The sequence below is a fragment of the Hermetia illucens genome, chromosome 1 (assembly GCF_905115235.1).
Source record: "Hermetia illucens chromosome 1, iHerIll2.2.curated.20191125, whole genome shotgun sequence".
Taxonomy (NCBI): Eukaryota; Metazoa; Arthropoda; class Insecta; order Diptera; family Stratiomyidae; genus Hermetia; species Hermetia illucens.
Genome location: NC_051849.1, coordinates 221,462,097 through 221,488,373, shown reverse-complemented (window position 1 = coordinate 221,488,373; position 26,277 = coordinate 221,462,097). Strand labels below are relative to the sequence as shown.

Below are 26,277 nucleotides of genomic sequence, written 5' to 3'. Positions count from 1 at the left end.
GGTACCAACTGGTCCTTCAGGTTGGGGGTTGGTAGAGCTAACAATCCTACACGGATAACAACTTGTTATGCCACGAAAGGATCCTTGGGACTGGATTGACAATACAACGAAGGACTCGGTAACTAAAACGGACGAAGGTTTTCTCATGGAACGTGCGCTCCCTGTGTAGATCGAACGCTGCCACAGCAGCTAGCCGATACTCTGTCCCAAAATAAGGCTGATGTAACAATGTTACAAGAGATACGCTGGACAGAGACCGGTTTCCTGAAGAAGAGCCACTACACCATATATTATAGCAGCCATTGAGTAAACCATGTGCTCAGAGTAGGTTTCCTAATCAGCCAAAACATGAAAAGATATCAAAATCATGCAACAGTCAATAGGGATGGGGTAGGGATGGAAACCGTATTGAGGAGGTACGTTGGCTTTCATAGTTTACATAAAAACACCAAAAACACCACCTACACCACGCAGATAACAGAAGTTCTAGAGATGAAGCATCGAGAAATGATCTTCAGAACCACATGAAGAACGTTATCATTGATTCGAGCGCAAACATATTTGGCCCCAGTCGCAAAAAAAGTCGGGGTGACTGGTTTGACGGTGAATTTAAGCTAGCAACGGAACGGTGGTGGTCAAAGGGTAGTATAGGTCCCGGGGCGAAACGTGGATTGGTACCCACGATGGAGCATAAAACCTGGGAAATGCCTGCTGAACCAACACCAACAGCTCTACTACCAAACCCTATCTCCACCTCCACGTGGTGACCGCTGGGAGCTCTTTCTTGACGAAAAGCTGCAGACGGAGAAGGATGAAGGCGAGTCTCCCGCGCCTAAAAACGGGACAAATTGTACCAACTGGTCCTCCAGGTTGGGGGTTGGGTAGGGCTGACAACCCTACACGGAAAACAACCTGTTACGAAGCCACAACAGGAGCCTCGGATAGGACGGATGTTAAAACGACGGACCCGGCAACGACAAAGGAACAACGATTTGCGCATTTTCTCATGGAACGTGCGCTCCCTGTACAGAGATGAAGCTGATAAGCAGCTAGCCGATACCCTGTCCCAATATAGGGCTGATGTAACAGCGTTGCAAGAGATGCGATGGACAGGGACCGGTTTCCTGGAGAAGAGCCACTACACCATATATTATAGCGGCCATCCAGTAAACCATGTGCTCGGAGTAGGTTTCTTAGTCAGCCAAAAAATGAAACCTGCTGTTATCGGCTTTGAAAGTATAAGCGAACGGCTATGCATTCTGCGCTTGCGAGGCAAGTTTAGAAATATAAGCCTCATAAACGTTCACGCCCCTACAGAGGAGACTGCAGAGTCGGAGAAGGATACCTTCTACGAGGCAGTAGAAAGAACCCTCGAAGCCTGTCCCAGATATGATATCAAAATCATACTTGGGGATTTTAACAGCCAAGTAGAGAAGGAGCCCGTATTCAGGCGATACGTTGGCTCCCATAGCTTACACGAAAAAACAAATGATAACGGACTGCGGACTATTCAATTAGCAGGGTCACACGAAATGGTTGTTGGAAGTACCTGGTTTGCGCGGAAAGCGGTCCACAAACATACGTGGGCCTCTCCAGACGGGACCACTTTCAACCAAATTGACCACGTGTTGATCGAACGCCGCCACCTCTCAGCCTTGATGAATGTCAGAACATATAGGGGGGCCAATATAGACTCGGATCACTATCTCGTTGGCATGGTGCTCCGAGCTCGAATAACAATACCACCTAGAATCCCCTCTGACAATCAGGTGAGAGTGAACACTGAAGCCATCCACAACACAACCCTCCGCGACACCTATAAGAGGGAAATGGATGCCGCAATAACCACAGTCAATAGAGGACCTGGAGATGAGGCATCAACTAATGATCTTCACAACCACCTGAAGAACGTTATCATGGATACGGCCACAAATATACTTGGCCCCAGCCGCAAAAGGAGTCGGAACGGCTGGTTTGACGATGAATGTAAGCTAGCAACGGAACGGAAGAATGCCGCATACCGAGTAATGTTGCATTCTCAAAGAACGCGGGCACGCGCAGAGACTTATCACGAACTCCGTCGAGCGGAGAAGCGACTTCACAGACGGAAAAAGGAAGCCTGGGAGAACCAACAAGTCTGTGAACTAGAAAAGTACAGGGAGCAACCGCACCAGGCGCGGAAGTTTTACCAACAAGTCAGCAGGATGAAGCCTTATACACCTCGATGCTCATCCTGCCGAGACAAAGAGGGAAATCTGATTTCCGACAGAATGGGCATATTAGAGCGATGGGTTGAGTACTTTGATGAGCTACTGAACAACCAGAACATCGGCGAGTTGGAGGTCCCGCCAACTGAAGACGACGGACAAATACTGCCACCACCAAGTTTAGGAGAAACAGTCCGTGCAATTCATCGGCTAAAAAATCATAAGTCGCCAGGAGCCGATGGAATTACAGCCGAATTGGTTAAATATGGAGGCGACCAGTTACACCAAGTGGTTCATCAACTTGTGCTCAAGGTATGGGACAGCGAATCAATGCCTGACGATTGGCAGCGAGGCATTATCTGTCTCATACATAAAAAGGGAGATATCACACAGTGCAGCAATTATAGAGGTATCACGTTGCTGAGTACCATCTATAAGATATTCTCCACTATCTTGCTAGGCCGGATAGCCCCATACGCCCAGAACATCATTGGCCTATACCAAAGAGGCTTCACTCCAGGCAAATCAGCAACAGATCAGATTTTCTCTCTGCGGCAGGCGATGGAAAAACTGTTGGAATCTGGACAACAGTTGCACCATCTGTTCATCGACTTTAAAGCCGCCTATGATAGCATAGCCAGGGTAAAACTGTACACGGCCATGAGAGAATTCGGTATCCCGACGAAATTAATAAGACTGACTAGGCTGACCCTGACCAATGTGCGAGGCCAGATAAAAGCAGCAGGATCACTCTCAAGACCATTCGACATCAACAACGGTCTACGACAAGGGTATGCGCTATCATGCGTCCTCTTTAACCTGGCCCTCGAGAAGGTGATCCGTGATGCTGAGGTGAATGCTAGAGGTACGATCCTCTTCAAGTCCACCCAACTACTGGCCTATGCTGACGATATCGACATCATGGGAAGAACCACCCGAGACGTTCAAACTGCCTTCATCCAGATCGAGCAGGCGGCAATGGGGGCGAGATCTTGGGCTGCACATCAATGAAGGCAAGACAAAATACATGGTGGCAACGTCAGCACCGAAGACGAATCAACCAACAACATCAAACCGCACTGGTCAAACACAAGCACGAACAAGAATAAGGATAGGGGAATACAACTTTGAGACCGTTGACAATTTCTCCTATCTAGGGTCGAAAATCACAACCGATAACAACTACGATGATGAAATCCGCGCACGGTTGTTGTCAGCCAACAGAGCCTACTTCAGCTTACAAAGACTGTTCCGCTCGAAACGTCTCGCCATAGGGTCAAAGCTCTTACTGTACAAGACTATGATCTTGCCAGTCCTCATGTATTCCTCGGAAACTTGGGTTCTTAGCAAGAAAAATTGCGAACTCTTGGCCGCGTTCGAGAGAAGAATCCTCCGAAGAATTTTTGGCCCCCTACATGAGGATGGACGATTCCGTAGCCTACACAATGACGAAATCTATGAGCGATACCATGACTGTCCGGTTGTGGATAAAATCCGGCTCAATAGGTTACGGTGGGCGGGTCACTTAATCCGTATGGATGAAGATGATCCCACCCGGAAAGTCTATAAGGGCAATATCTATGGTAGGAAAAGAAGACGAGGTAGACCCTGCCTAAGATGGAGCGATGGCGTGGGCCAGGACGCCAGACAGCTTTTAGGGATATCGAATTGGTGGACCTCGGCGCAAAACCGGGATGTCTGGAGTTCCTTATTAAGGCAGGCCTAGACCGGATACCGGTTGTTGCGCCGTTGATGATGATGATGAACGGAACGGAAGAATGCTGCACTCTTTAGGAACGTGGGCACAGAAAGAAAAAGGAAGCCTTTGAGAACCAATAAGTCTGTGAATTGGAGAAATACAAGGAGCAACAAGTTTTACCAACAAGTCAGCAAGATGAAGCCTTATAACATACACCTAGATAATCATCCTGCCGAGACAAAGAGGGAAATCTAATTTCCGGCCGTATGTGCATATTGGAGCGATGGGTTGACTACTTTCATGAACTACTCAACAACCAAAAGAACATGCTGTCAGACGCGTCCTCGTTGGAAAAACCGCTTACGTCCAGTGAACGGACAGTGACTGCGAATTTCAGCACAGTAAGTACCAGCCGAATGCCTTTACGTTAATAGCAAAAATGACAGTGAGGATTCCTGAAAGTGAAAAGGAACACGGTCCTTTTCAAGAATCTATACCAGGAGGCCATGAACAACACTGCCGGTACTGCTGAAATGCAGGAGGCAAGGCTAAGTACCAGGTTAATTTCGCCAAGAACGAAGTATCACTATAGTTTAAGCGACCTAAACATTTCAGGGTAGTGTTGTTGGGGTAGGCCTCAACTGGACTAATAGTATTTATTTTTAAGCTTGTTTTAGTAAAGGCCGACTAAAAGGGGTAAAGACTTGTGGGCTAGCAATCTGCAAATCTGGAATATTTTTCATGTTCCATAAACGGGTGTTACGCATGAAAGGCAGACTCTTGAATTTCTTGGCAACGATCTTTTGCTTTTGTCAACAGTATGTGATTGCTACTATCCGACAATTGGAATGTGAACGCGAATTGATGAGTGTAAGGAACTATCATATATGCTTTTTGATCGTCGTAAGATGTTAAGAATGGGATATGCATTAGTTCCGGTACCTCGGCAAGTGACGGGAAATGCAGCGTATTGTATGACATTTATGTGACAAAAAGGAATTAATTATCGCGTCAATGAGTGATTTCAGTACTGGACACCGCTTCAAGAAATAGTTTGTAGGCGATTGTAAGAATTTTGATGGCTCTCAGCCTACTGTTAAAGTTTCTTATCCATCATAACGCACTGCTTAAGAGGTTCTTAACCGGATAATATACGATGAAGTTTTACTTTTTGTGGATGCAATGGTTAGTCAGCCAAATAGCGTAATGGAATGTCCCCTCCCAAGAAAAATGAAACCATTTCTGCTAGTAATCCACTCAAGTGAGGTAAAGCCGGTGACCTTGATGATCTCTCCGTCAAACGACTCTTTGTAGTCCTTGCAGCTTCCGTAAGGCTAGGGGTACAAGAACCGAGTATCCCGCGCGAAAATCAAACCAGCAACGGCTTTTCAATACCAAATGAATTTCAGAGTTTGTTCAGTGAGCTGGCTGGGGCTCATTTACAGATAGCACCGATGGACGGCAATTTCACCAGTGGCAAACTCCACTTTCTTATACGGCTGGTTGGCAGTTTAGCTCCTTTTGTGAAGAAATTTTCGGTGGTATCAACCCGCCTCAAGACTACACGTCTCTATTAGAGTAGTTTACCTCGGGTGGGTTTAGTTTTTGTGATTATTGAGTCTAGGCACGTGAGTAACATCTCTGTCTTCTGTCAGGGAGATAATATTTGAGAACCACAAACCCCAGCCCTCATCTCACCAAACTGATAGCATTCGGGTTAACTTCAGCACGTGCCGTCTGGTTCCATATATTATCTCGCGCAGTCGGTGTTCACGATTGGCAAACCTGTTAGGGCAGTTTGGTTGGTTGACAGCCTTGGTGACCGTGTTGGTGCCAAGGTGATGCAACGTCTTACCCTCATCGTAACATATAATAGTTTGAAGCAGAGTCGGCGGTCTCCTGGTATATAAAAATAAAACTAGGTAGCTTTCTCCGACTACAATATATTTTAATAGTTAGTAAATACGTATTTCGAGAGCAGCTACTTACTCTGTTCCTCAGTACTTAAGCTACCTTGGTAGTAGGTTCGAAATACGTATTTACTAACTATTAAAATATAGCAGATTTGATCGTCGTGGCTGTTATTGGTTGTGATTTTTTACGCTAGATACCCTATACGCAGGCCTAAATATGCCGAGGACCCCATATCTACATTTTCACTTATCGAATATTTACTTGCTTCGATCATTGCAATAGATTTTCATTTTCCACTCTGATGAAAGTTTCCGCCCTTTATTCAGATTTTTAAAATAACTATGCCATTTCAGCAATATGTAATGTGTGTAACACTTTTCTAGGAAGTGCCCATGGCTTCAATACATAATTTCCTGTAGTATTCCAGCTTGCTTTTCTATATAGTTCGCTTCAGGCTACAACGAAAATCTGGGTATTGACCTTCCAGTTCATGTTGATTCGGGCTCTTTTTGTCTTTTCACAAAGTTTCCTTACTCGGAGAAAGATGACTTAATTGCCTCAATGAGTTCGTAGTTCGATTTTCTGCTGGAGAGCAAAAGCTGCGTTGGCGTGGTGGTGGACGTGCAGTACTAGTTAAGCGTTGAGGTATTTGTCCAGCCTTCTTCACCGCTGTTCCTTTCGTTTCCCCACTTCCTTCAAACGGAACCAGAGAATCAGCCGAGAACGGTAGCTGTGTTGTAAGAATGGGCTGCTCATCAGTGTATTCACTGCTAAACCACTCCAATTATCTCATTCATACGATGAAATCGCCACCAATTTTTTGGGGATGATTGCTATGAAAAGTATCAATAATCAACTGTCAACACGCTTACCGGGCAGGACGGTCAATTGAAACGGCTCTGTATCAGCCGACAGAGGTACTACGGGACGCCATAGAAACAAAAGAAATTGCACTGTGCGCGTTTTTGGATATCGAAGGAGCATTCGACAACACATCGCACACTGAGATACAGGATGCCCTGAGCTGCAAAGGAGTGGGAAACACCCTGGCACTCTGGAAGGGCAAAATGCTAGAAAGCAGACAAATAGGGGTCAAACAGGTACAAATTCTATTATCATGAACACCACTCAAGGCTGTCCACAGGGTGGAGTACTATCGCCGCTGATGTAGAGTATGGTAGTGGATGAACTCCTGGACGTGTTAACAAATACTGGAATACAAGTTCAGGGCTACGCGGACGACATTGTTTTAACCTGTAGGGGCAAATATGAAGATACCCTATGTGATAGAATCCAAACTGGATTAAGGGTTACTAGTGCCTGGTGCAGGAAGGTGGGACTGCGGATCAACCCAACCAAAACCACCATAGTACCATTCACTAGGAGGCGTAAGCTGGATCACCTGAGAGCCATAACATTACATGATATGGAGGTGAAACGAGAAACAGAGGTCAAATATTTGGGAATTACGCTAGACCAAAAATTACTCTGGAAGACACATGTCGGAAACACTTATCGGAAAGCCACGAGGGCTCTGATGACTTGCAGATCCATAGCAGCAAAAAAAATGGGGTTGCAGCCCGCAGATACTACTTTGGATATATACTGCAATAGTAAGGCCAATGATTATCTACGGAGCGGTAATCTGGGCAGAAAGAACCCAACTCAGCACACAAGCCAGGGAATTAACCCCTCTCCATCTGCACATACAGATGCAGGCGAGGAGATCAATATTCAGGATGGCGGGTAGTATGAGTGAGGTGAGGAGCTGCCTAAATCGAAGGAAGATTGATATTCTTTCTAGGCGGTATCCCGAATTACTGATACCGAGGGACAACATGACAACGAGGTTTCACTTCGATAAGAAGTTTGAAACACGTTGGAGTAATAAGGCAAACTGGGAGAGCGTGGCTGCGACATACGGCTTAAACCAGAAATTGATTACTTGGTACACTGACGGATCCCTTACAGCAGAGGGAGCGGGTGCCCGTGTCATTGGTCCAAGGAAAATGTACTTTGAGCCAATGGGCAGGTACACTAGCATATTCCAGGCGGAAATATACGCCATAGACAAATGTGCCTCCTTTAATCTGCAAAGGAACTATAGGGGGTAGAACATAGCTATTTTCACCGATAGATAAGCAGCGATCAAGGCACTTAGGTCCAACCAGGTGAACTACAAACTGGTATGGCTCGTCCAACAAGGTCTGGATACTTTGGGTTCCAGCCCATGCTGGGTTGGAAGGCAACGAGGCAGCGGACGAACTAGCCAAGAAGGGAGCAGGGGCCAGAACCCTTCTTTGGAATCGGAAACGGTTTCGTGGCTATGAATCTAAGAAATGAAGAGAAACGGTTGAGGGAACTATATTGGGCGGGCCTGCAAGGGATGGAGCAGTCCAGGGTGCTTATTGGGGGATACGAACCAATGCGCACAAAGGATTGCTTAAACCTCACCAAAAAGAACCTCCGAATCATAGTGGGAATTCTCACTGGTCATTGTCGGCTGAACTATCACCTACGGAAGCTAGGGATATCTACGGACACTGCCTGCAGGTTTTGTGAGGAAGAGGACGAAACCTCTATACACGTCCTGGGACAGTGTCCGGCACTTGTGCAAAGTAGGTCGAGACATCTGGGAGAACACTTAATACCAGATGCAAAGCTGAAACTTGGAACTGGAAGTGGGGAACATACTAAAGTTCCTAACGGTTACAGGCCTGCTTGAGATACTATGATCAATAGGTACACTATAACCAGTAAAAGGGGCACAATAGTTCTTCAAGGACGCGGTGCGACTTTCCCTTAACAGAATAATAATAATAATAATCAATAAGTTTTTTTAAAGAGCGAATTATGCCGTCTCAATAATACAATTGATTTAAGGAAGGCTGTTGCCAGTCAGTTTGGTATCACCTTCCCCCAGTTGATACCAAAGCATGGATCCGTTGATAACACGTCCAAGCTCAGATGATATACCTGTGAAATACTTTGGTACTGAACGTTCTGAACCTAGGGAGAGTTCATATCTATAGTACGTCGCTCCTGATGGTTGGTTAGATTATTTATTATGGAAAGTCGATTAGTCCTTAACGTATATAATAAAGTTCCCGATTCACGATGACGAAGCTAGTCACTGACGATTTAAGCCTTCAAGGATTTTGGGAAGGCTGTCTCTCACTTCAAATATTTTGACAAGATGTTTTTTCGCAATGATGCCCATTAGGGAAAGTGGTGCTTTATTATGGAAAACGACCAGCAATTCACGTGTAGCTTTTTCTCTTTGCTTGAAGGGTCGAAGCCCGGAGCGCAATGACCTGTGGAAGTTCATCCTGAAGCTCTAAGACTTTAGCCTTCCTACTGAATGAGATATATTTAACATAATATCCTTTTCATACCCACCAGGAGTCATTATCAATCAAACTACATAGGTTGATTCGGGTCTGATAATAAATGGAGCCCATTAGTTGCAAAATCAGTTTTACTAACAACCACTTTTCTGGCCATTCACTTACCTGATTCGTCATTGCTACAAATATCGAACACAGGAACAAGTACGCACTCCACGCAAAGTCTTGTTGAATTTCATGATTACTACGCGTTAAAAATTTATAAGCTAATGTAGCTAATAACGGAACAGCAACCATAAAATTGTCGCCATTCGTCTCAATAAAATCATGTCTTGTGATGGACGTAGGATCCAAGTGGTGTTCACGGAATGGTCTCAGGAAAGCCTGCAAAATGGAAGAAAACAAATTCAAAACTTGATTGATGCATTAAGCAATTAACCTATTGCAGCCTGGCCTACTTCAAAAGGACATGACCTTGAATCAATGCTTACCTTTCCAATTATGGGTAAATCAACCGAGCCCCAAGTATCCGCCGCCCAATGCACTAGACCCGACCCGAAATCCGCTGTAATAATGCCACAGAATGCAGCCACGAATGCCACGCTTATCCTTTCCGTGCGAAAATGTTTAATTATTAGAAAAAAGTCGAGAACCATTAATGCTATGCATGAATACACGCAAATGATTTCCTGTGCACGCTTTCCTGTAAATTGAAAAGAAATGAACGTTACAGCAAAATTGTGAATTCCTTAATGTTGGTAAATACGGGCACAGGGAGCCAGGTCCTGACTGCAATGGAAGTGAGGGGGAGAAGTGCTCAAGTGCCCGGTTTAATGTTCAATGTATCGGCGACTGCTACAAGGACTCTCAAATTAAGTGGGCGGCAATCAAGAGGAGACACTTTGTCGCCTGAAAAAAGTTAAGTAAGGACAATCTACTTTAAATGCAAATATCCACACCTCGGTATGACCTAGTGCTCAGTGTACGAGTATAATTGCCGATAATGGCTGGAGAGATAAGGATGAAAGCTATCAACTTAAGTCTTCAGTTTCGTAAGGATAATTGAGTTAGTTTTGAAGTAAGTGATTGGTACCTCCCTGCGCCTGCTGGCGTGGGAGCATAGTTTCCTGTTTTTATAGACAGTTTTTTTGGCAAGGCACCTTCAACCGTAATTGCTTCATTGGCGATGGAAGTTAAGGTTTACTGAGGTCTGTGTTAATAATTATCCAAGCATAAAGGGCTTATCCCTGTGCAGATATTATGAGCACTGCTTTTGCTATTATGTGAAGTTCAAGTAGGTGTTTTCATTTCAGCACTTCCTAGCAGTTTTAAATTTGGGATTCACTGGTTGACTAGGCTATCCTTAAATTTCAGTTTTATTGCACTAAACAAAGCTTTGAACGGCTTTCATTGTGGTAGATTCCATGTAAGCATCAGCAACTCCCATCGAAAATCGAACCAAGAGCAAGGTCATTCATGCAAATTCTGTAGTCGATTCTCTTCCCAAACGAAAATGCCGACTCCCACAGGGGTAAGTAATAATGTACTCCCACAGACTATGGAGAGCCAAGAAAAGCAACTGCGGAGGAGTGGGAGCAAGTGGAAAAGGTTTAATCCATACTATCGACCAGTTTGTAGTTAGAAGGTGTCTTGTACTACAGAGTGTGATGAGGGAGCAAGTTTTCTATAAAACCCTTGCAATGTAATTTCCACCGAAGACTTACAATTGAATGCTTTTCCAGCAACCATTCACCGCTCTTTCTACAATTTTACAAGGATCTCAACAATTAAAATTAGACATATGCCTTACTATTTTCCGAAAAGGAGGAAATCACACTATCTGTTGCCAATCCTGCGTCAGCAATATGAACTTCTCCCCACACCGTTTTTCCACCATATAAATTTTAGCATGTGCTCCTTAGAATTTCATGAATGAATACGCTCCTTGTCGGCCGAATGAGTTTCCGGATCAATGCAAATAAGTTATTCAACGACTCGAGGCAGAGAAATTCCTGAAGCCTGATAAACAAATATTTGGCCTTACAACAGTGCGTATCTCGCATTCGCCCCCATGCCAGCTTTTCGTGCTTACTCGAAGCATACATATGCGTTCCCACGTTTCCATCGCGAGGATATGTGGTCATTAATCAATTATTAAAAGGTCGAATGTGCTCTCCAGCTTTACATTAGACTAACTGATTTCCACTGATAACATCATAATTAGAAGTTTATCGAGTGGCCTGAAATAATGAATTTCAAATAATGGCGGACGGTTAGAAACAGTGAAAGTCTTCAAATTGCTGATAATGGATTGCATGTCGTGGTTGTAACGTGGCTAATTATCGAGTGTTTGAAATACAAAAGGAAGGTGACTTCATTGGGACAACTAATTGTTTCCGATGTGGAGTGAAAGAACTTTGCTAGGTTACTTCAGCAAGAGAAATGTGGCGATAATTGTGGGGTTGAATGAGTTTTTTCACTTCAAAAATTCGCACAGTTCAATCAACTTCATAGAAGTGCTGACAAACGGGTCACGGGTCAGTTTTTTTGGCAATGAACTCGTAATGGGGAATGTTTTGTTTGATAAGGGCGAACACTTAACTGGACGGACGAACGGACGTGGAAATCAGTAGGGTCAGTTGATTAGTCGACAGTTGAAATCAAACCATTAGTTTGGCTACCAGGAGGTAAATTTTAACCAAAGTATGCCATTTAGCGGTGGTCAAAGGGTAGTATAGGTCCCAGGGCGAAACGTGGATTGGTACCCACGATGGAGCATAAAACCTGGGAAATGCCTGCTGAACCAATACCAACAGCTCTACTACCAAACCCTATCTCTACCTCCACGTGGTGACCGCTGGGAGCTTTTTCATAACAAAAAGCTGCAAACGGAGAAGGATGAAGGTGAGTCTCCCGCGCCTAAAAACGGGACAAATTGTACCAACTGGTCCTCCAGGTTGGGAGTTGGGTAGGGCTGACAACGCTACACGGAAAACCGATGTTACGAAGCCAGGAAAGGGGCAAGATAAAATATATGGTGGCAACGTCAGCACCGAAGACGAATCAACCAACAACATCAAACCGCACTGGTCAAACAGGAAGAATAAGGATAGAAGAATACAACTTTGAGATCGTTGATAATTTCTCCTATCTAGGGTCAAAAATCACAACCGATAACAGCTACGATGATGAAATCCGCGCACGGTTGTTGTCAGCCAACAGAGCCTTTTTCAGCTTACAAAAACTGTTCCGCTCGAAACGTCTCACTATAGGGTCAAAGCTCTTACCGTACAAGACAATGATCTTGCCAGTCCTCATGTATTCCCCGGAAACTTGGGTTCTTAGCAAGAAAAATTGCGAACTCTTGGCCGCGTTCGAGAGAAGAATCCTCCGAAGAATTTGTGGCACCCTACATGAGGATGGACGATTCCGTAGCCTACACAATGACGAAATCTATGAGCGATACCACGACCGTCCGGTTGTGGATAAAATCCGGCTCAATAGGTTACGGTGAGCGGGTCACTTAATCCGTATGGATGAGGATCATCCCACTCGGAAAGTCTCTAGGGGCAATATCTATGGTAGAAAAAGAAGACGAGGTAGACCCTGCCTAAGATGGAGCGATGGCGTAGGTCAGGACGCCAGACAGTTTTTAGGGATGTCGAATTGGTGGACTTCGGCGCAAAACCGGGATGTCTGCAGTTTCTTATTAAGGCAGGCCTAGACCGGATACCGGTTGTTGCGCCGTTGATGATGATGATGCCATTTAGCATTGTTCCAACAGTAAGAACAATAATAAATGCCATTTTTTTGGGGAAAACTATGATATAAGTGTGCTATTGTTAAATCAGTTCTGCATCGGGTAGTGTGCATTGAACCGGTATTAGTAGACCGCGTTGCCTCGAGCGAGCGCTGATCCGTCCGTGAGTGCCGGGATTAGTTAATCGTAAGTCAGGCCTCAGGGAACTGGCGTAGGGGTTTTGTCCTCGAGGGTATATCCGTTCCTGACTATTGCGGCCCGCTCCCTTGCACATGATGCATTGTTAAACAACTTAAATGGCGAACAAAAACAAATCAAACGAGGAGATAGTGGAAGTCTAGAGAGAGCTGGCTGCGTTTATTCACAGCATGAAAATGCACCACTCGCCCCAGCGCCCAGCAAAGGACGCAACAAGGGCTGAAATATCCGCAAACAGAGGAAAGGACGCGCAAAGTGATGCGGCACCTGCAACGGAGACAGGAACCCAGAAAGTTAGAAAGTTTGAAGTTACCTCTGGCGTCAATCAACTAGGTTCCCATTTTCTCACAATTAACCTGCGACCAAGCCTTCCTTTCCTTTTATTCCATTCTGTCTGACCTCCTTTCTAATTATGTTCCCCCACCCCCAAATCCCTGAGCTCCTGCCCTTTATGGTTCACCATTGAAATCCGTAGAAAAATTCGTCTGAAGCAAGCTGCAAAAAAAAAAGTTTTTTCTGCCGGAAGGCGTGCACGCAGATTTTGAACATTTCAGCGCTCTGCAAGCTTTAGTTAAGTCGCTGATAGTTAAGTCTAGGAAGCATTATCTGGACAGTGTTGAAGTTGAATTGGTGCGTGGTAACTTGAAGCCTTTCTAGTCTCATATCCGTAACGCTCGCAATGTCTCCTAGTTACCTCTCACTTTTATCAAATTCCGCGGCTACCTCTCCCCAGTTATCCTGTGATTTGCTTTGCAGTTACTTCTCCTCAGTGCATAACTCTTCTCCATCTTTTTTTTCTCTCCCTTTTTGAGTACAGCTTCCTCCGAATCTCCTGCCATTCCCCTCCTTACTCCCTCTTTGGTCGAGTACCTCATTGACAACTTTGGTGCCAATGTCGGACTAGATCCAGACGGTCTTCCCAACCTATTCTTGATTAAAACCTTTCACTTCATTTCCATTCCTCTCTGGATTGTTTTCAATAAGAGCCTTGAAGAGTGTCATTTTCTTAGTCTGTGGAAAGAAGCCTTTATTTTGACATACACAAAGGCGATAGCCATACTCTTGCTGAGAATTACCGCCCTATTTCGGTCCTCTCATTTTGCTCCAAAATCCTCGAGAGGTACGTCAATACCTGGTTGACCACCCCCTTCGGCCACCTTATAGCGAAGGAGCAGCACGGCTTCATAAAACGTCAATCCACTGCTTCCTTTTGAACTCACCAGCTGCACCAAATGCCTCAATACTCGGCAGGAATCCATGTCATTCGCACCATAAGGCCTTCGATTCTTCACTTGCCCTTGCTTGTTATACGCCGATGACCTCAAGCTACTTTCCTCTGTTTCATTCCCAATGGATTCCGCTTCCCTGCAGGCAAATCTGGATACTTTGGTACATTGGTACACAGTTAGCAAGTTGATTCTTATTGTCAGCAAATGTCATTCGAAGTGTTAGTCGCTTAAAACCTCTCTGTCTGTCTGTCTGTCTGAACTCTTTCCGTAACCTTCGACAATAAACTAAAATGTCAGGTTTCATAATGCGTTCCTATACCGATTTCACCTCGGTCCAACCCTCCATAATCCTTTTTAACTCCCTCGTGAGAAGTATCGTTGAGTATTGTTCCATGATTCCTACTTCCGTAATTGTGATTATTTTGCCCTAAAGCAGATACAGTGTAAATTCACCCGCTTCCCCGTGTTGACTATCTCCTCCCCCTCCCCGTCGTACCTTTCGTCTCCCTTATCTACAACAACGTAGAATCTTCCTCAATCTTTGTACACTCTTCGTCATACAACACGCGTAACGCTGACATTTTTGGTGTGCCCTTATCGGTGCTCGAAGTCTATTTCCATTCCCTGATCCCGAGACTATGTCGGAGTTATAATGCACTACAGCTTGGACTCGTTTTCGCGCCTTAGTTTTAAGTGTAAGAACGTTGTGAACACTGCGGGCTCGGGGCGGTGTCCAGTCTTCAGAGAAGAACTGGGAAGAGCCAGGACGCTAGCACAGTTCGCTGCGCAGATCAAAACTGATGTAGTGCTCATCAGTGAGCAGTATCGAAGCAAGGACCCTGCGTCATGGCACCCTAACATATCAGGTAGCGGTGCCATTTGGGTTCTTGCCCAAGGCCGAGGGGACGGATTTATCTGGATTTTATCTTACGCCGGATGCAACGATGCCGGACTTTCGACGCAGGCTTGATGATCTGGAGGACGCTATCTTAGGCACAGAGGGGCGGATCCTGGTCGGGAGTGACTTCAATGCCATGGTACTTGAATGGGGCATACCTCACCCAGACTCCAGAGGGAAACAAATTGTAGAAATGGCGGCAAGAACAGGACTGGTAGTTTTAAACGGCGGATTCACCACAACGTTCCGGCGCCCAGGCTGCGAGGAATGCTTTCAAGATGTAACCTTCGTGTCGGAGTCAGAGGCGTCACTGGTGGACAGGAGGGGCCGCTAGAGGGTACTGATTTGAAGGCAGGGCGGGGGAGTTGGGGGCTAGCCCGAAGTAGTGTGATAAACGGCTTCAGGCTGGCTCTCTGACGATAGGAAGGTGTTTAGATCGTGGCTAGACGACGTAACGTTGCGGGACTACAACACTCTGTGCGTAAATGCATTCACCTACCCCACCCCTCCGAGTTAGGATTTTAAAAAATGTGGTGCCGCTTCGGTTGATCCTTGGAGGCAGTTTGCCCGACGGAGTCACTTTGTTTATTGCTCGGACGCAAATTTTATAGATCAGACTTTGGACTCAGTAGGTGGTTACCATTTGAGCTTTATGTCAGCAATCCGAGCAGGAGAGGTCCGCTTTAACCTATATGCTAAAGACTGGTTTCCAATGCCCCGACAATTTTCGAGCACAATTTCCTTCCCTTTTTCCAAATTACTATAGTTAACAGTAGTCGATTGACAATTTGTATGAGACCAGTTTTCTACGAGCAGTGGATGCTGTTATGGAGGTCGTAGATGCGTTTAATCGAGCCGGGGCACACAGCCGCCGATCTCGACGGATAGTGCTCCTCATAACGCTTGATGTCAGAAATGCCTTCAATTCCGTAAGATGGACAGATATGCTAGGCACACTAGAGAACTCCTGTCACGTGCTAAGCTATCTCTTGCGGATATTGAGGGATTATCTGAAAAACCGCTCCCTGTTCTATGAGACGCTAGACGGCCAGAGGAGGATGGAAATCACGTCGGGAGTAGCGCAGGGATCCATCCTAGGGGCGACCTCTGGAGCGCTTCCTACGATAGTCTGCTGAGACTCGATACGCCCGAAGAGTCGCGCTTGCTCGGTTATGCAGACGACGTTGCGGCACTTGTTGCCGGACGCACTGTTGAACAGGCGCAAAGCAGACTTGGCATATTGATGCGACGGATAAGCGGATGGATGACTGCTCACGGTTTCAAACTTGCGCTGGCAAAAAACCAAAGTAGTCATCCTGACCAGAAGGAGAATCCCGACCTTGCGTCCCATATCGATCGACGAGTTGACTATACAGTCAAAACCAGCGATTAAATACTTTGGTTTAATGCTCGACTCGAAGATGAGCTTCTTCGAGCAAATCAAAGCAGCCGCGGACAGGGCTGCAGCAGGAGTCGCGGCCTTGAGTCGGCTAATGGCGAATGTCGGCAGTCCTATATCAACTAGGAGACGTCTCCTCATGGGAGCAACGCAGTCCGTCCTTTTCTATGGTGCGGAGGTATGGGCTGATGTCCTTGACAAGGAGGTGCATCATAAACGCCTCGCTCAAGTGCAGAGGCGGGGAGCTTTGCGAGTGGCGTCTGCTTATTGCACCGTCTCCGAACCGGCTGTGATGGTGATTGCGGGAGTGATCCCCGTTGCCCTCCTTGCCAAGGAGCGCAAAGCTATCTATCGCCGTAAGGGCGAAAACTTAAGAGAAGTGGTTGCCCGTGAAGAGTGTCAACGCACCCTTAACGAGTGGCAACTTTCTTGGCAAAATGAGCCAAGGGGCAAGTGGACTGCGCGGCTCATCGACAAATTAGACCCATGGTTGAACAGAAAACACGGTGAGATTGATTACTTCCTTACCCAACTTCTAAGCGTGCATGGAGGTTTTCAGTCTTACCTGCACAGGGTTGGGAAGGCGCGATCTCCTGATTGTGTGTTCTGCAATAGAGTGGCGGATAACGCTGAACACACCTTTTTCTCTTGGCGAGAGGTGGGAGGGCCTCCGCCAGCAGCTTTATGCAGACACAGGGGAGCTCTCTCCAGACAACATTGTCAGAGAGATGCTGAAGAGCGCTGGCAGCTGGAATCGTATTGCGCATTATGTTCGGGCTCTTCTTACTACGAAGAAGATTGAACTCGACCGGCGGAGGGATCGGACGGTAAGGGGTTCCCTGAACTGAACGTTGGTGAAAGGAATTCCCTGACTTGAAGGCTCCCAACGCCGGGAGAGCGGGAGGGCTAGCCCGAAGTAATGTGTCAAACGGTTCCAGGCTAGTTCTCTGATGACAGGGAGGTGTTTAGTTGGTAGTCCGCAGCGTGCTGTTGCGGGAGTCCAACACTCTGTGCTTAAACGCATTCACCTACCCTACTCCCAAAAAAAAAAAAAACTATAAAATGCAGCTATCTACCCTTGATAAAACGGTGAATTATCAAAGAAGACAAAATTAGCATCCTGTTTTGTTAGCCCATCTGATTGACCTGAATGATTTAATATTTCACGTGCAAAACATTGACCTATAAAAATATTTATCAATGGAGCATAAATAGTTGCCATCAGCATACTATATATATTCGTGCCCATACATTTTCGAAAATAACTCATCAAAATTTCGCACAAAACACATTCATGGATTTTTACACACGCCACGTCCTGAACGCCATCATTCAGCATCGCGTCCATATCAATTGTCGTAGCCTTGATATATCTGAATCCACAACATATATTATTCCGGAAGAAAAAAAGAATCATCACCAGCGACGTTTAGTAGTTTGGCAATAAGCCAAATATAATATCATATCTTACGGATGACAATCTAACTTAGAAAAGTGAGCGCTGTTGAGTGAGATTCAAGAATATTATTTCACACTCAAAATATTTTCGCTAAAGGAATTTGATCCAATTTTAATAGAGGCTGATATGCGGAAAAGATAATGGTATTTATGTAGAGATGAGTCTGTCTTTCGAGTGTGGAGAGGGTGTGCAAGGGTATCGATGCAAGGTACCATTAAGCCTCTCGATCTCGTTGCCCCGGGTTCGAATCCCAGTTATCATGGATTATCACTTGCACAACGTTAAGTGTGACGATAATGAAACTGAAGTACAGTCTGATTGGAAATGAGGTGGAGGAAAATAACAGCAATAATGAGGAGACTGTGTAGATGCCCCATACCACACAGGAGGCACACATCTTGGAACCAAGGCTCTAGAAGAAAATCCGGGCTCAAAGTGACAATTACGCCCAACCAAAATTCCGCCTTAAAGGAAGTGAATTGATCAAGTCAGCTTTAAAGCTCGACCAAGAACCTATAATCAGGAATGCTTATTCCGAATATCTATCGAATATTGACCTTTACAGACAAATAGAAGGAGGCATTTATCATCTCTCTACACAAAAAACGGAAAGATTCTTTGCTTGAAAAATACCGACCAATTTGAGAAGTATATCAAAGGGGCACCTTTCGTCCGGTTTTAGACGCGTCATTTGCTGGTAAAACCTCAAATGAAAGGAGCACACACAATTTACACTAACTTCCAAAGGTTTTCATGCCATTGGTTCGTATGGCTTGTAACGACCCAATTGGTTTGTCGATGGTCAGAAGACCATCCTTATTGGCCGGAGACGACTAAGAGGGGAGACTAGCCCAAGAACCTAAAAAAATATCGATATTGACTGTGAAGGTCCATCCACAAATATTCAAGCTTATCGAAGCGCACCGTGGACACATGCACCCGTCTCAGTCAGGCTCGGGAATGTGGGGGGGGGAAGTCCTTTAAGCATCGGATCGGCTTGTAACGACCCAATTGGTTTGTCGACGGTCAGAAGACCATCCTTATTGGCCGGAGACGACTAAGAGGGGAGACTAGCCCAAGAACCTAAAAAAATATCGATATTGACTGTGAAGGTCCATCCACAAATATTCAAGCTTATCGAAGCGCACCGTGGACACATGCACCCGTCTCAGTCAGGCTCGGGAATGTGGGGGGGGGGAAGTCCTTTAAGCATCGGATCGTGAAAAATACACAAACATGGCGATTCACGTGCACCTATCAAAATACCAACATGCGAGCTAAACCTGAAAATAAAGCGGTGAAACTCTGGACGCAAGTGGATTCACGACGAACTACATCCTCGATCCTTGTTTCCCCTGCCTCAGCTGTAGAGTAAGGTCCAGCCTTTGAGTTTCCCACCCAACCTTGACACACTCAGGCTATGATTTTGCAGGATATCCCTTGCTGTAAGAGTTTTGCTGGGCTAAACGAGCTGCTCAAATCAAAAGGGAATTAGTTTAAATTCATTGCCATGTGTAAAAAGAAATAAAATAAAAGAAATGAGGAAAACTTAAAGAAAATATAAATAAAACAAAAAAAAAAAATATAAAAAATAAGAAAATAAAGTAAAAATATAGAAAAAAATTAGAAAATAACAATCAAGTCACAAAAAAAATTAGATACATGCCCCCTTCCCTCGAGAGCCCGCGGAGATGGTATACGGGGAGAATCTGCGACTTCCAGCCGACCCTGTGCTGGATATAACAGAAGAGTTAACCGACTGCGACATGCTGCGTCTAGTCAGGGACGGGATTTCAAAATTGCGGTCGACTCCATCTTCCCGACATAAGGCGCCAGAGGTTGACAACCCCAGGGACTTCGAGACATGCTCATAGGTCCTCATTAGAGTAAACGCTTCTCGGAGACCACTGCACGCACCATATGAAGGCCTCTTTAAAGACTTGGAGCGAAGGGAGCACTCCTTCAAGTTTGAAGTCTAGGGTTGGCCCAAATAGCAAAAATAAAAGAGTTGCTCTTCCAACCAGACAAGAAATATGTCATGAAATTTCACTTGAGCGAGGAGTCGTCAATTAACCGGATTATCAAAAGAATGAAGAACTCGCACACTTCACCTGTAAGGCACTCCATGAACTCAGTAGTCAGGAAAAGCTTAGTTACTGAGGATGTACACCCAATTTATAATGAAGTTTTGACCACAGTTAAAGTCGCTATCATAAGAACTTTCAACAAAGGACAGATAACATCTTGTTCTTTCTACATCAAAGAGGATTTTCTGAAAACCTCACCAACTCAAGTCGGGAAAGCAACCACAACCTGGATCGGGCAGAAGTCTTCTGTAGAAGTCTTTTGAGATAACCCAGTCGTTGCAATTTAGAAGTACCATGGCTCCTATGGATCTGAGCCTAGTTCCACGATTCTTCAGCAAGGGAATAACTTATCTGATCCCCAGGGAACAGGGTCCCTTTTGCCCTTTAAAGTGTCATCCAATTACTTGTTTTAACATCATTTATAAGATTGCCGCAGCTAGCAGCAAAGGCTCCAGATCTAGATTTGCGCTAGCTCATATTTACCATCTAAGGACTACTTCGTCACGGCTTAAAGTATTGGCGACAATCGAATACATTTTCCCATGGTTGCTCAAACTTTGCGTTAAAACGCATCATCACTATGATGCTGGCCTTTGGTTGTTGCCTCAAATCGATTCTTAGGTTGATCACCCCTTCGTCTGATTGGGCAGGAAGAACGGTCGTGGACTTTTTTGCTAGATATGATTTATGTGACTTTTCTCCCAACCTCCAGGTTTTGCTAACAAAAACCGTGCAAGATCAGACTAACAATATGCAAACATTAGGGAAGATCACTCTCAGGACTAACAGGACAATAACTTCATTCAGAGTGTCGTGGCGGCGGACGCCTATATCGCCTTACCAGGTAAATAATTCGTCTATATCACCTTACCTTAGTGTCCGGATAGCTACGTGGTTAGAGCACAAGGCTGTCATACGGAAGGTCGCGGTTCGAATCAGTGAGATTTGTATCGTGATTTGACGTCGGATACCAGTCGACTCAGCTGTAAATGAGTACCTGAGTCAAATCAGGGTAATAATCTCGGTCGAGCGCAATGCTGACCATATTGCCTCCTACAGTATACTGTAGTGTACCGTTACGGTCTTGAATGAAGTGCTCTAACACACTTCAAGGCTCTGATCCACACAGCCATCTGTTCGACAAATGCAAATCGAAAAATGGCTGCCAAAGACAATTCACATGTTTACCGTGCATTGCCTTCCACTTCCATTCATCGATCCGCTCTTGGTCCGACTTCATCCCACTCAGAGGATTGAAAGATCGATCCTTCAAGTTAAGTGGAGTCAGTCCACAGTCTGCCTTACAGACAGCCGAGTGCAAGGGACTCGCCTGCTCTTTGCTGTAAAAATAAGCGCGCAGCGAGTCAACTTGGCGATGATGTTGTGCCGCCACGTCAACCACGCCCTTACCTCCGATGTCACGAGACACGTTCATCCGTTCCACGGCAGACTTTGGATGATGCATTCGGAATTTGGACATAGTTGTCCGTATCCGCCGCTGGACATTTTCGAGATCGGTCTTCGTCCACGGCAATATTCCGAATGCATAAGCCAGTGAAGGGATAGCGTATACATTCAACGCGCTTATTTTATTCTATCAGATCACCAACTCGAGCATGTGTTCCTTGCAGAATTCCTAGGTACTTGTAGAAGTCTGTCCCGGTCATAGCTTCGATGTGGAGGTCACCAATGCGGATGGCTTGGATTCGACACTTGTCTAATCCAAACTGCATCCGAATATCACGGCTGAACATGTCTATTATTCGCAACAGACTTCTAAGATGGTTGTCAGTCGCAGCATGCAACTTGATGTCATCTAAGTACATCAAGTGTGTCAGTTCGCACTTAGCATGTAGGCCATATTTTATTGAAAAACCATGCCCTCTAGCATCATTCAGTAGCCATGAAATGGGGTTCATGCCATACAAAACCAAAGGGGACTCAACGAATCCCCCTGGAAGATGCCCCTCCGTATACGAATGGGCTCTGAGATATTAGCACCCTCAGATGTGCGGACTGATAAGGTGGTATACCACCCTTCCATGGCTGTCGCCAAAAACTTTATTAGTTTTGGATCAATGCGATACAGATGTAGGATATCGATTAGCTAGGTATGCGGAACACTATCAAAAGCCTTGGCATAATCGAAATAGCAACTAAAGAGGTGTCTTTGGCCTCTAGTTGCTTGTCCTACAACTACCGGGTCGATAATGAGTTGCTCTTTGCAACCCCTTGACCCAACTCGGCAGCCCTTCTGCTCCTCGGACAGAATGTTGTTTGTCTCGAGGTGCGCATTGATCCTTCCACTAATAATGGACGTGATGAATTTGTAGAGGGTTGGTAAGCAAGTAATCGGTCTTGTGTCTGCGGGGTCCTGCACCGTGTCATTCTTAGGGATAAGGTAGGTAATCCCCGCAGGAAGGGTGGAAATTCCTCCGGCCGACTCATGACCTCGTTTATACTGCGTGCCAACCGACTGTGTATGCTGGTAAATTTCTTATACCAGAAATTTTGCACCCGATCCAAACCTGGGCCCCTCCAGCTCTTCGAGCTGTTTATGACTCGTCGAATTTCCTCTTCGGTAATATCCACAAAATTCATGCCAGGCGTATTGGCATGGCGGGTGCCTTTGGCGGTGATCCACTCAGCATGCTGGGCGGGTAACCCCTAAAGTCCACCCCAATACTCTTTCGCTTCCGTCTGTATTGTCTGGGCGCTCTGTTGGGATTCGTTGAGAGATCTGAAAAAACTCCGCTGGTTCCTCACGTATGTTGCATTCTGGACACGTCTGGAATGACTTTCGCCATACCGTTGTAACCGTTTGCATGCGACAGGAAGTTTCTGTTTTAGTGTATCCAGAATTTCAACTACGGGTGTCTCACTGAGGATGGCATAGTTGCGGTAAACCCTCTGCACTTTATTTCTCACCCGTCTGCTGGCAATGTCAGTGCTGATCTGAATGAGTCTAGCAATGTCCTTAGTGAGTCCCGCCGACGTTCCAGACGAATTTTCCATGGTGGATCTCTTTGGTCATTCAAACCAATAACACGAAAGCGAATCTTCTGACCGTGCAATCTGATAGCCGCAACTGCACTACAATACACAGGTGATTGTAGTTGCAGCAGCGACATATAGCACACAGGCGAGATGCAATCTCATCATTGGGAATAGCTGGAGATGCATAGAGCCTGGGAATACCTGGATAATGCAAAGGATCCATATCCGAGAATTCTATACACGCTCTTTGGAATTCGTCCCGAATCTCAGGGGAAACTTCAGCTGGACGGTAGAGAAGAGTGCTTCGCCGAGTACTGAAACTGTTGCCTGCAGTGCGCGAATTGCGGGAAACGCTCGACGAATCTCTGGTGCAACAAGGTGCGGTAAGATGTTGTACCCGCCCCGCCGTTATTTCGTAGTAGGAGCGGATGATGAAGAGGTTCATTTCTTCAGTCCATTTCATCCGTTGCCTACGCGAACCTGCTGAAGTGGTCGCCACAGATTGTGACGAAACAGCTGCAGCAGGCGGAGCTGTGCTTCTGGTCGTCGTGGCGCCTAGACGTCGAACCGCCCCACGACTAGCGGTTTCGACGCCGTGCTGTCCATTACGAGAGCCCGGCCCAGTCATCAAGTCAGACGACTCCCGCCGAATATCCGTACAGGACCTCAAATTTCTTCTTCTTCTCATTTTTGGTGGTGCATTTTATCCCTAACTGCCAGGTGTTGGGATAGCTTCCTTAGTGAGTAATCTGCAAGACCGCAAACTTCCTGCACTTTTCTCGCCTACTCCCTGAGACGTTGCGATGGCGTACTGCCATTCAGACTGACGCTATCCATCCCTCCTCCTTTCACAACCGGGCTTGGGACCGGCTATTATTAATATTATATCGCCTTACCAGGTATATAAAGGATACATTTAAAAGATATGGGGGTGGTCTTGGGAAAGTGATAACGAAGCGGACGGAGATATGAACTAATACCAGGAACAATCCTTCACTGAACTCTAGAGTTGTTAAGGGAAGTATCCATATTTATTGTAGGCCTACCAGAAATAGGTACCTTAAAGGACATCCTATATATTTTTAATTGAGGAGTTTCTGTTGCCCTCACAATATATGGATATAGTATAAGCTGCTGGTTCAACGCTCCCAAGCGGAGCAGGTTGCCAAATAGTGCCTTGAGGGCAAACTTGTTCTTTGAGCTTCTGGGAAACTTGTGGGGAGAGCTGAAGTTGACTTGATATGTGCCATATATGGGTATACGGCAACGACATTTTATATAACAATTATTTTTGGTGGGTTTGAAGTTGGGTACAGTGCAAAAGAAGAGAGAATGACTTATGTGGGTGAGAATCCGAATGGAAGATTCTCGTGTTTCTAACTGTATACAAGTTATACGAAGTAGTACGTCCTGCAATAGATGCAAATTCTGGATAACATTTGTTAAAGATAAACATTTACCTGGACTGTAGAGATTCGCTAGCTCTTGTGCACCTTTATGCTGCGGACCCCATCGCGGTGATGTCTTTTCTGCGGTATTGCTTTTTATTGACGAGTTCCCATTGGGGTCATCTTCTAACATGGAATTTTCTAGAATTTCTTGATCTGTCTTGATTGGTGTCTGTAAATACAGATCAGAAAAGTTTCAATTAGTTTCGAACAAGCAATAAAAGTAAAACAAGTAATAAAGAATTTAAAATTTTAAAGCTAACAGAGCGTCTGTAAAAGGTGTCTGAATCAGATATCACTTAATACTTATCATCATTAATAATTGATAAGTAATAATCGGTAAAGTATTGGGTTTTGTGTGATAAAACTTTTCTTGACAATACCGTGAGACTTTCCGTATCTATATCGTGCGACTTATGTATGCACATATGTATGTTCACCTTGTACATATCAGTCAATACTCATGAAGATATTCTTCCATTTTATTACATAAATTTTTAACAAGTCATTTCTTACAATTAGTTTATATTGTTAGCTACGTGGCAAATTCTGATAGGTTATTCGTGTTAAAAATGCAAAAAAAACTTAGCTGGGAATTATGGGAACAAGAACATATGAAGAACGTGAAGCTAATTTTCCGGTGCGTGGCTAAAGAATGAATCATTAATGGATCACCTGATGGGAAATACTAAGAAGGGAGTAAAGAAAATGACAAGGTATGTTTCCATTGAATGGGGTTTGAATACGTATGGAAGAATTGCGGTTGAGAAAGGTGATATCGGAGACGTCGTCGCCTTTGTTTTACTATATGGCCATAAATCGTTTGGTTAACATATGGCAACATTCAGAGCAATTTTTTCATTATTCTATTATCTTACTTAAACTTTGGCCACGACTTCAAAAAATACCACGAAAACGATATAAACTCCTGAATATTACAGTAGTTAACGCGGGATAAGTGCTTCAAAGCCTGCATTTGTTTGCGAATACATGTTCTCTTCAGATAGGCATAAGGAGGACTCCAATTAAAGCTGTAGTGCGCCATTTTGATACCATAAATTCCTAAGGCCGTGATTGATGTGCGAGGGACAAAGGGAACAGAGCCAAGCCGGTTCAAAACTTCAGAGGCGGCAGAGCCAGTCCATGAAGTTAATGAAGAACAACTGCCCCCCCCCCCCCCCCCTTTTCTTCCAGGTCTCTAAAGAATTGTTTACTTAGCTTCGCTCTAGTTAGAACAGGGCAAACGTAAAGAAAGTCTCTCAGGGCCTCTCTCTCCCCTCCGCAATTTCGACAATTCGATTGTAAGGTATACCGAGTCTGGTCGTTTTGTAAGCCAGCGCCTCGCGCAACAGCCGTAATCCTTTATCGGTTTACGTTCCCCTGGAACAAAAGTGTTAATGATTGGGTTGAGTTATAGGAAGCCAGTTCCTCCCTAAATTATTGTGGATGTTGAACCTTCGTGCCACCCTTTACAGTCGTCATCGAGACGCAGACTGTATCCGCCAAGGGATTGTCAAGAACGGAGCCTCGCCTAGGTAGTCCATCAAACTACTCAGTTCCGTTTCTGTCCAATGATCGAGAACCCAGAAAAGGGTAATTTTAAACTTGTCACCCAGAATGTTAAGCGTGTCTCTG

General features: G+C 45.2%; 1 protein-coding gene across 1 annotated transcript in view; it reads right to left on the bottom strand.

The window, feature by feature from the left end:
- Positions 1 to 24,832, bottom strand: part of LOC119647404 (plasmanylethanolamine desaturase) — a gene marked incomplete at its 5' end in the record, with an annotated part of 31,314 nt that extends 6,482 nt beyond the window's left edge. The window contains 3 exons of the mRNA XM_038048283.1: positions 9,333 to 9,551; positions 9,659 to 9,870; positions 24,655 to 24,832. Of these exons, the coding sequence (XP_037904211.1) occupies positions 9,333 to 9,551; positions 9,659 to 9,870; positions 24,655 to 24,832 (609 nt within the window). The remainder of the gene's footprint in view (positions 1 to 9,332; positions 9,552 to 9,658; positions 9,871 to 24,654) is intronic.
- Positions 24,833 to 26,277: the final 1,445 nt, after the last annotated feature.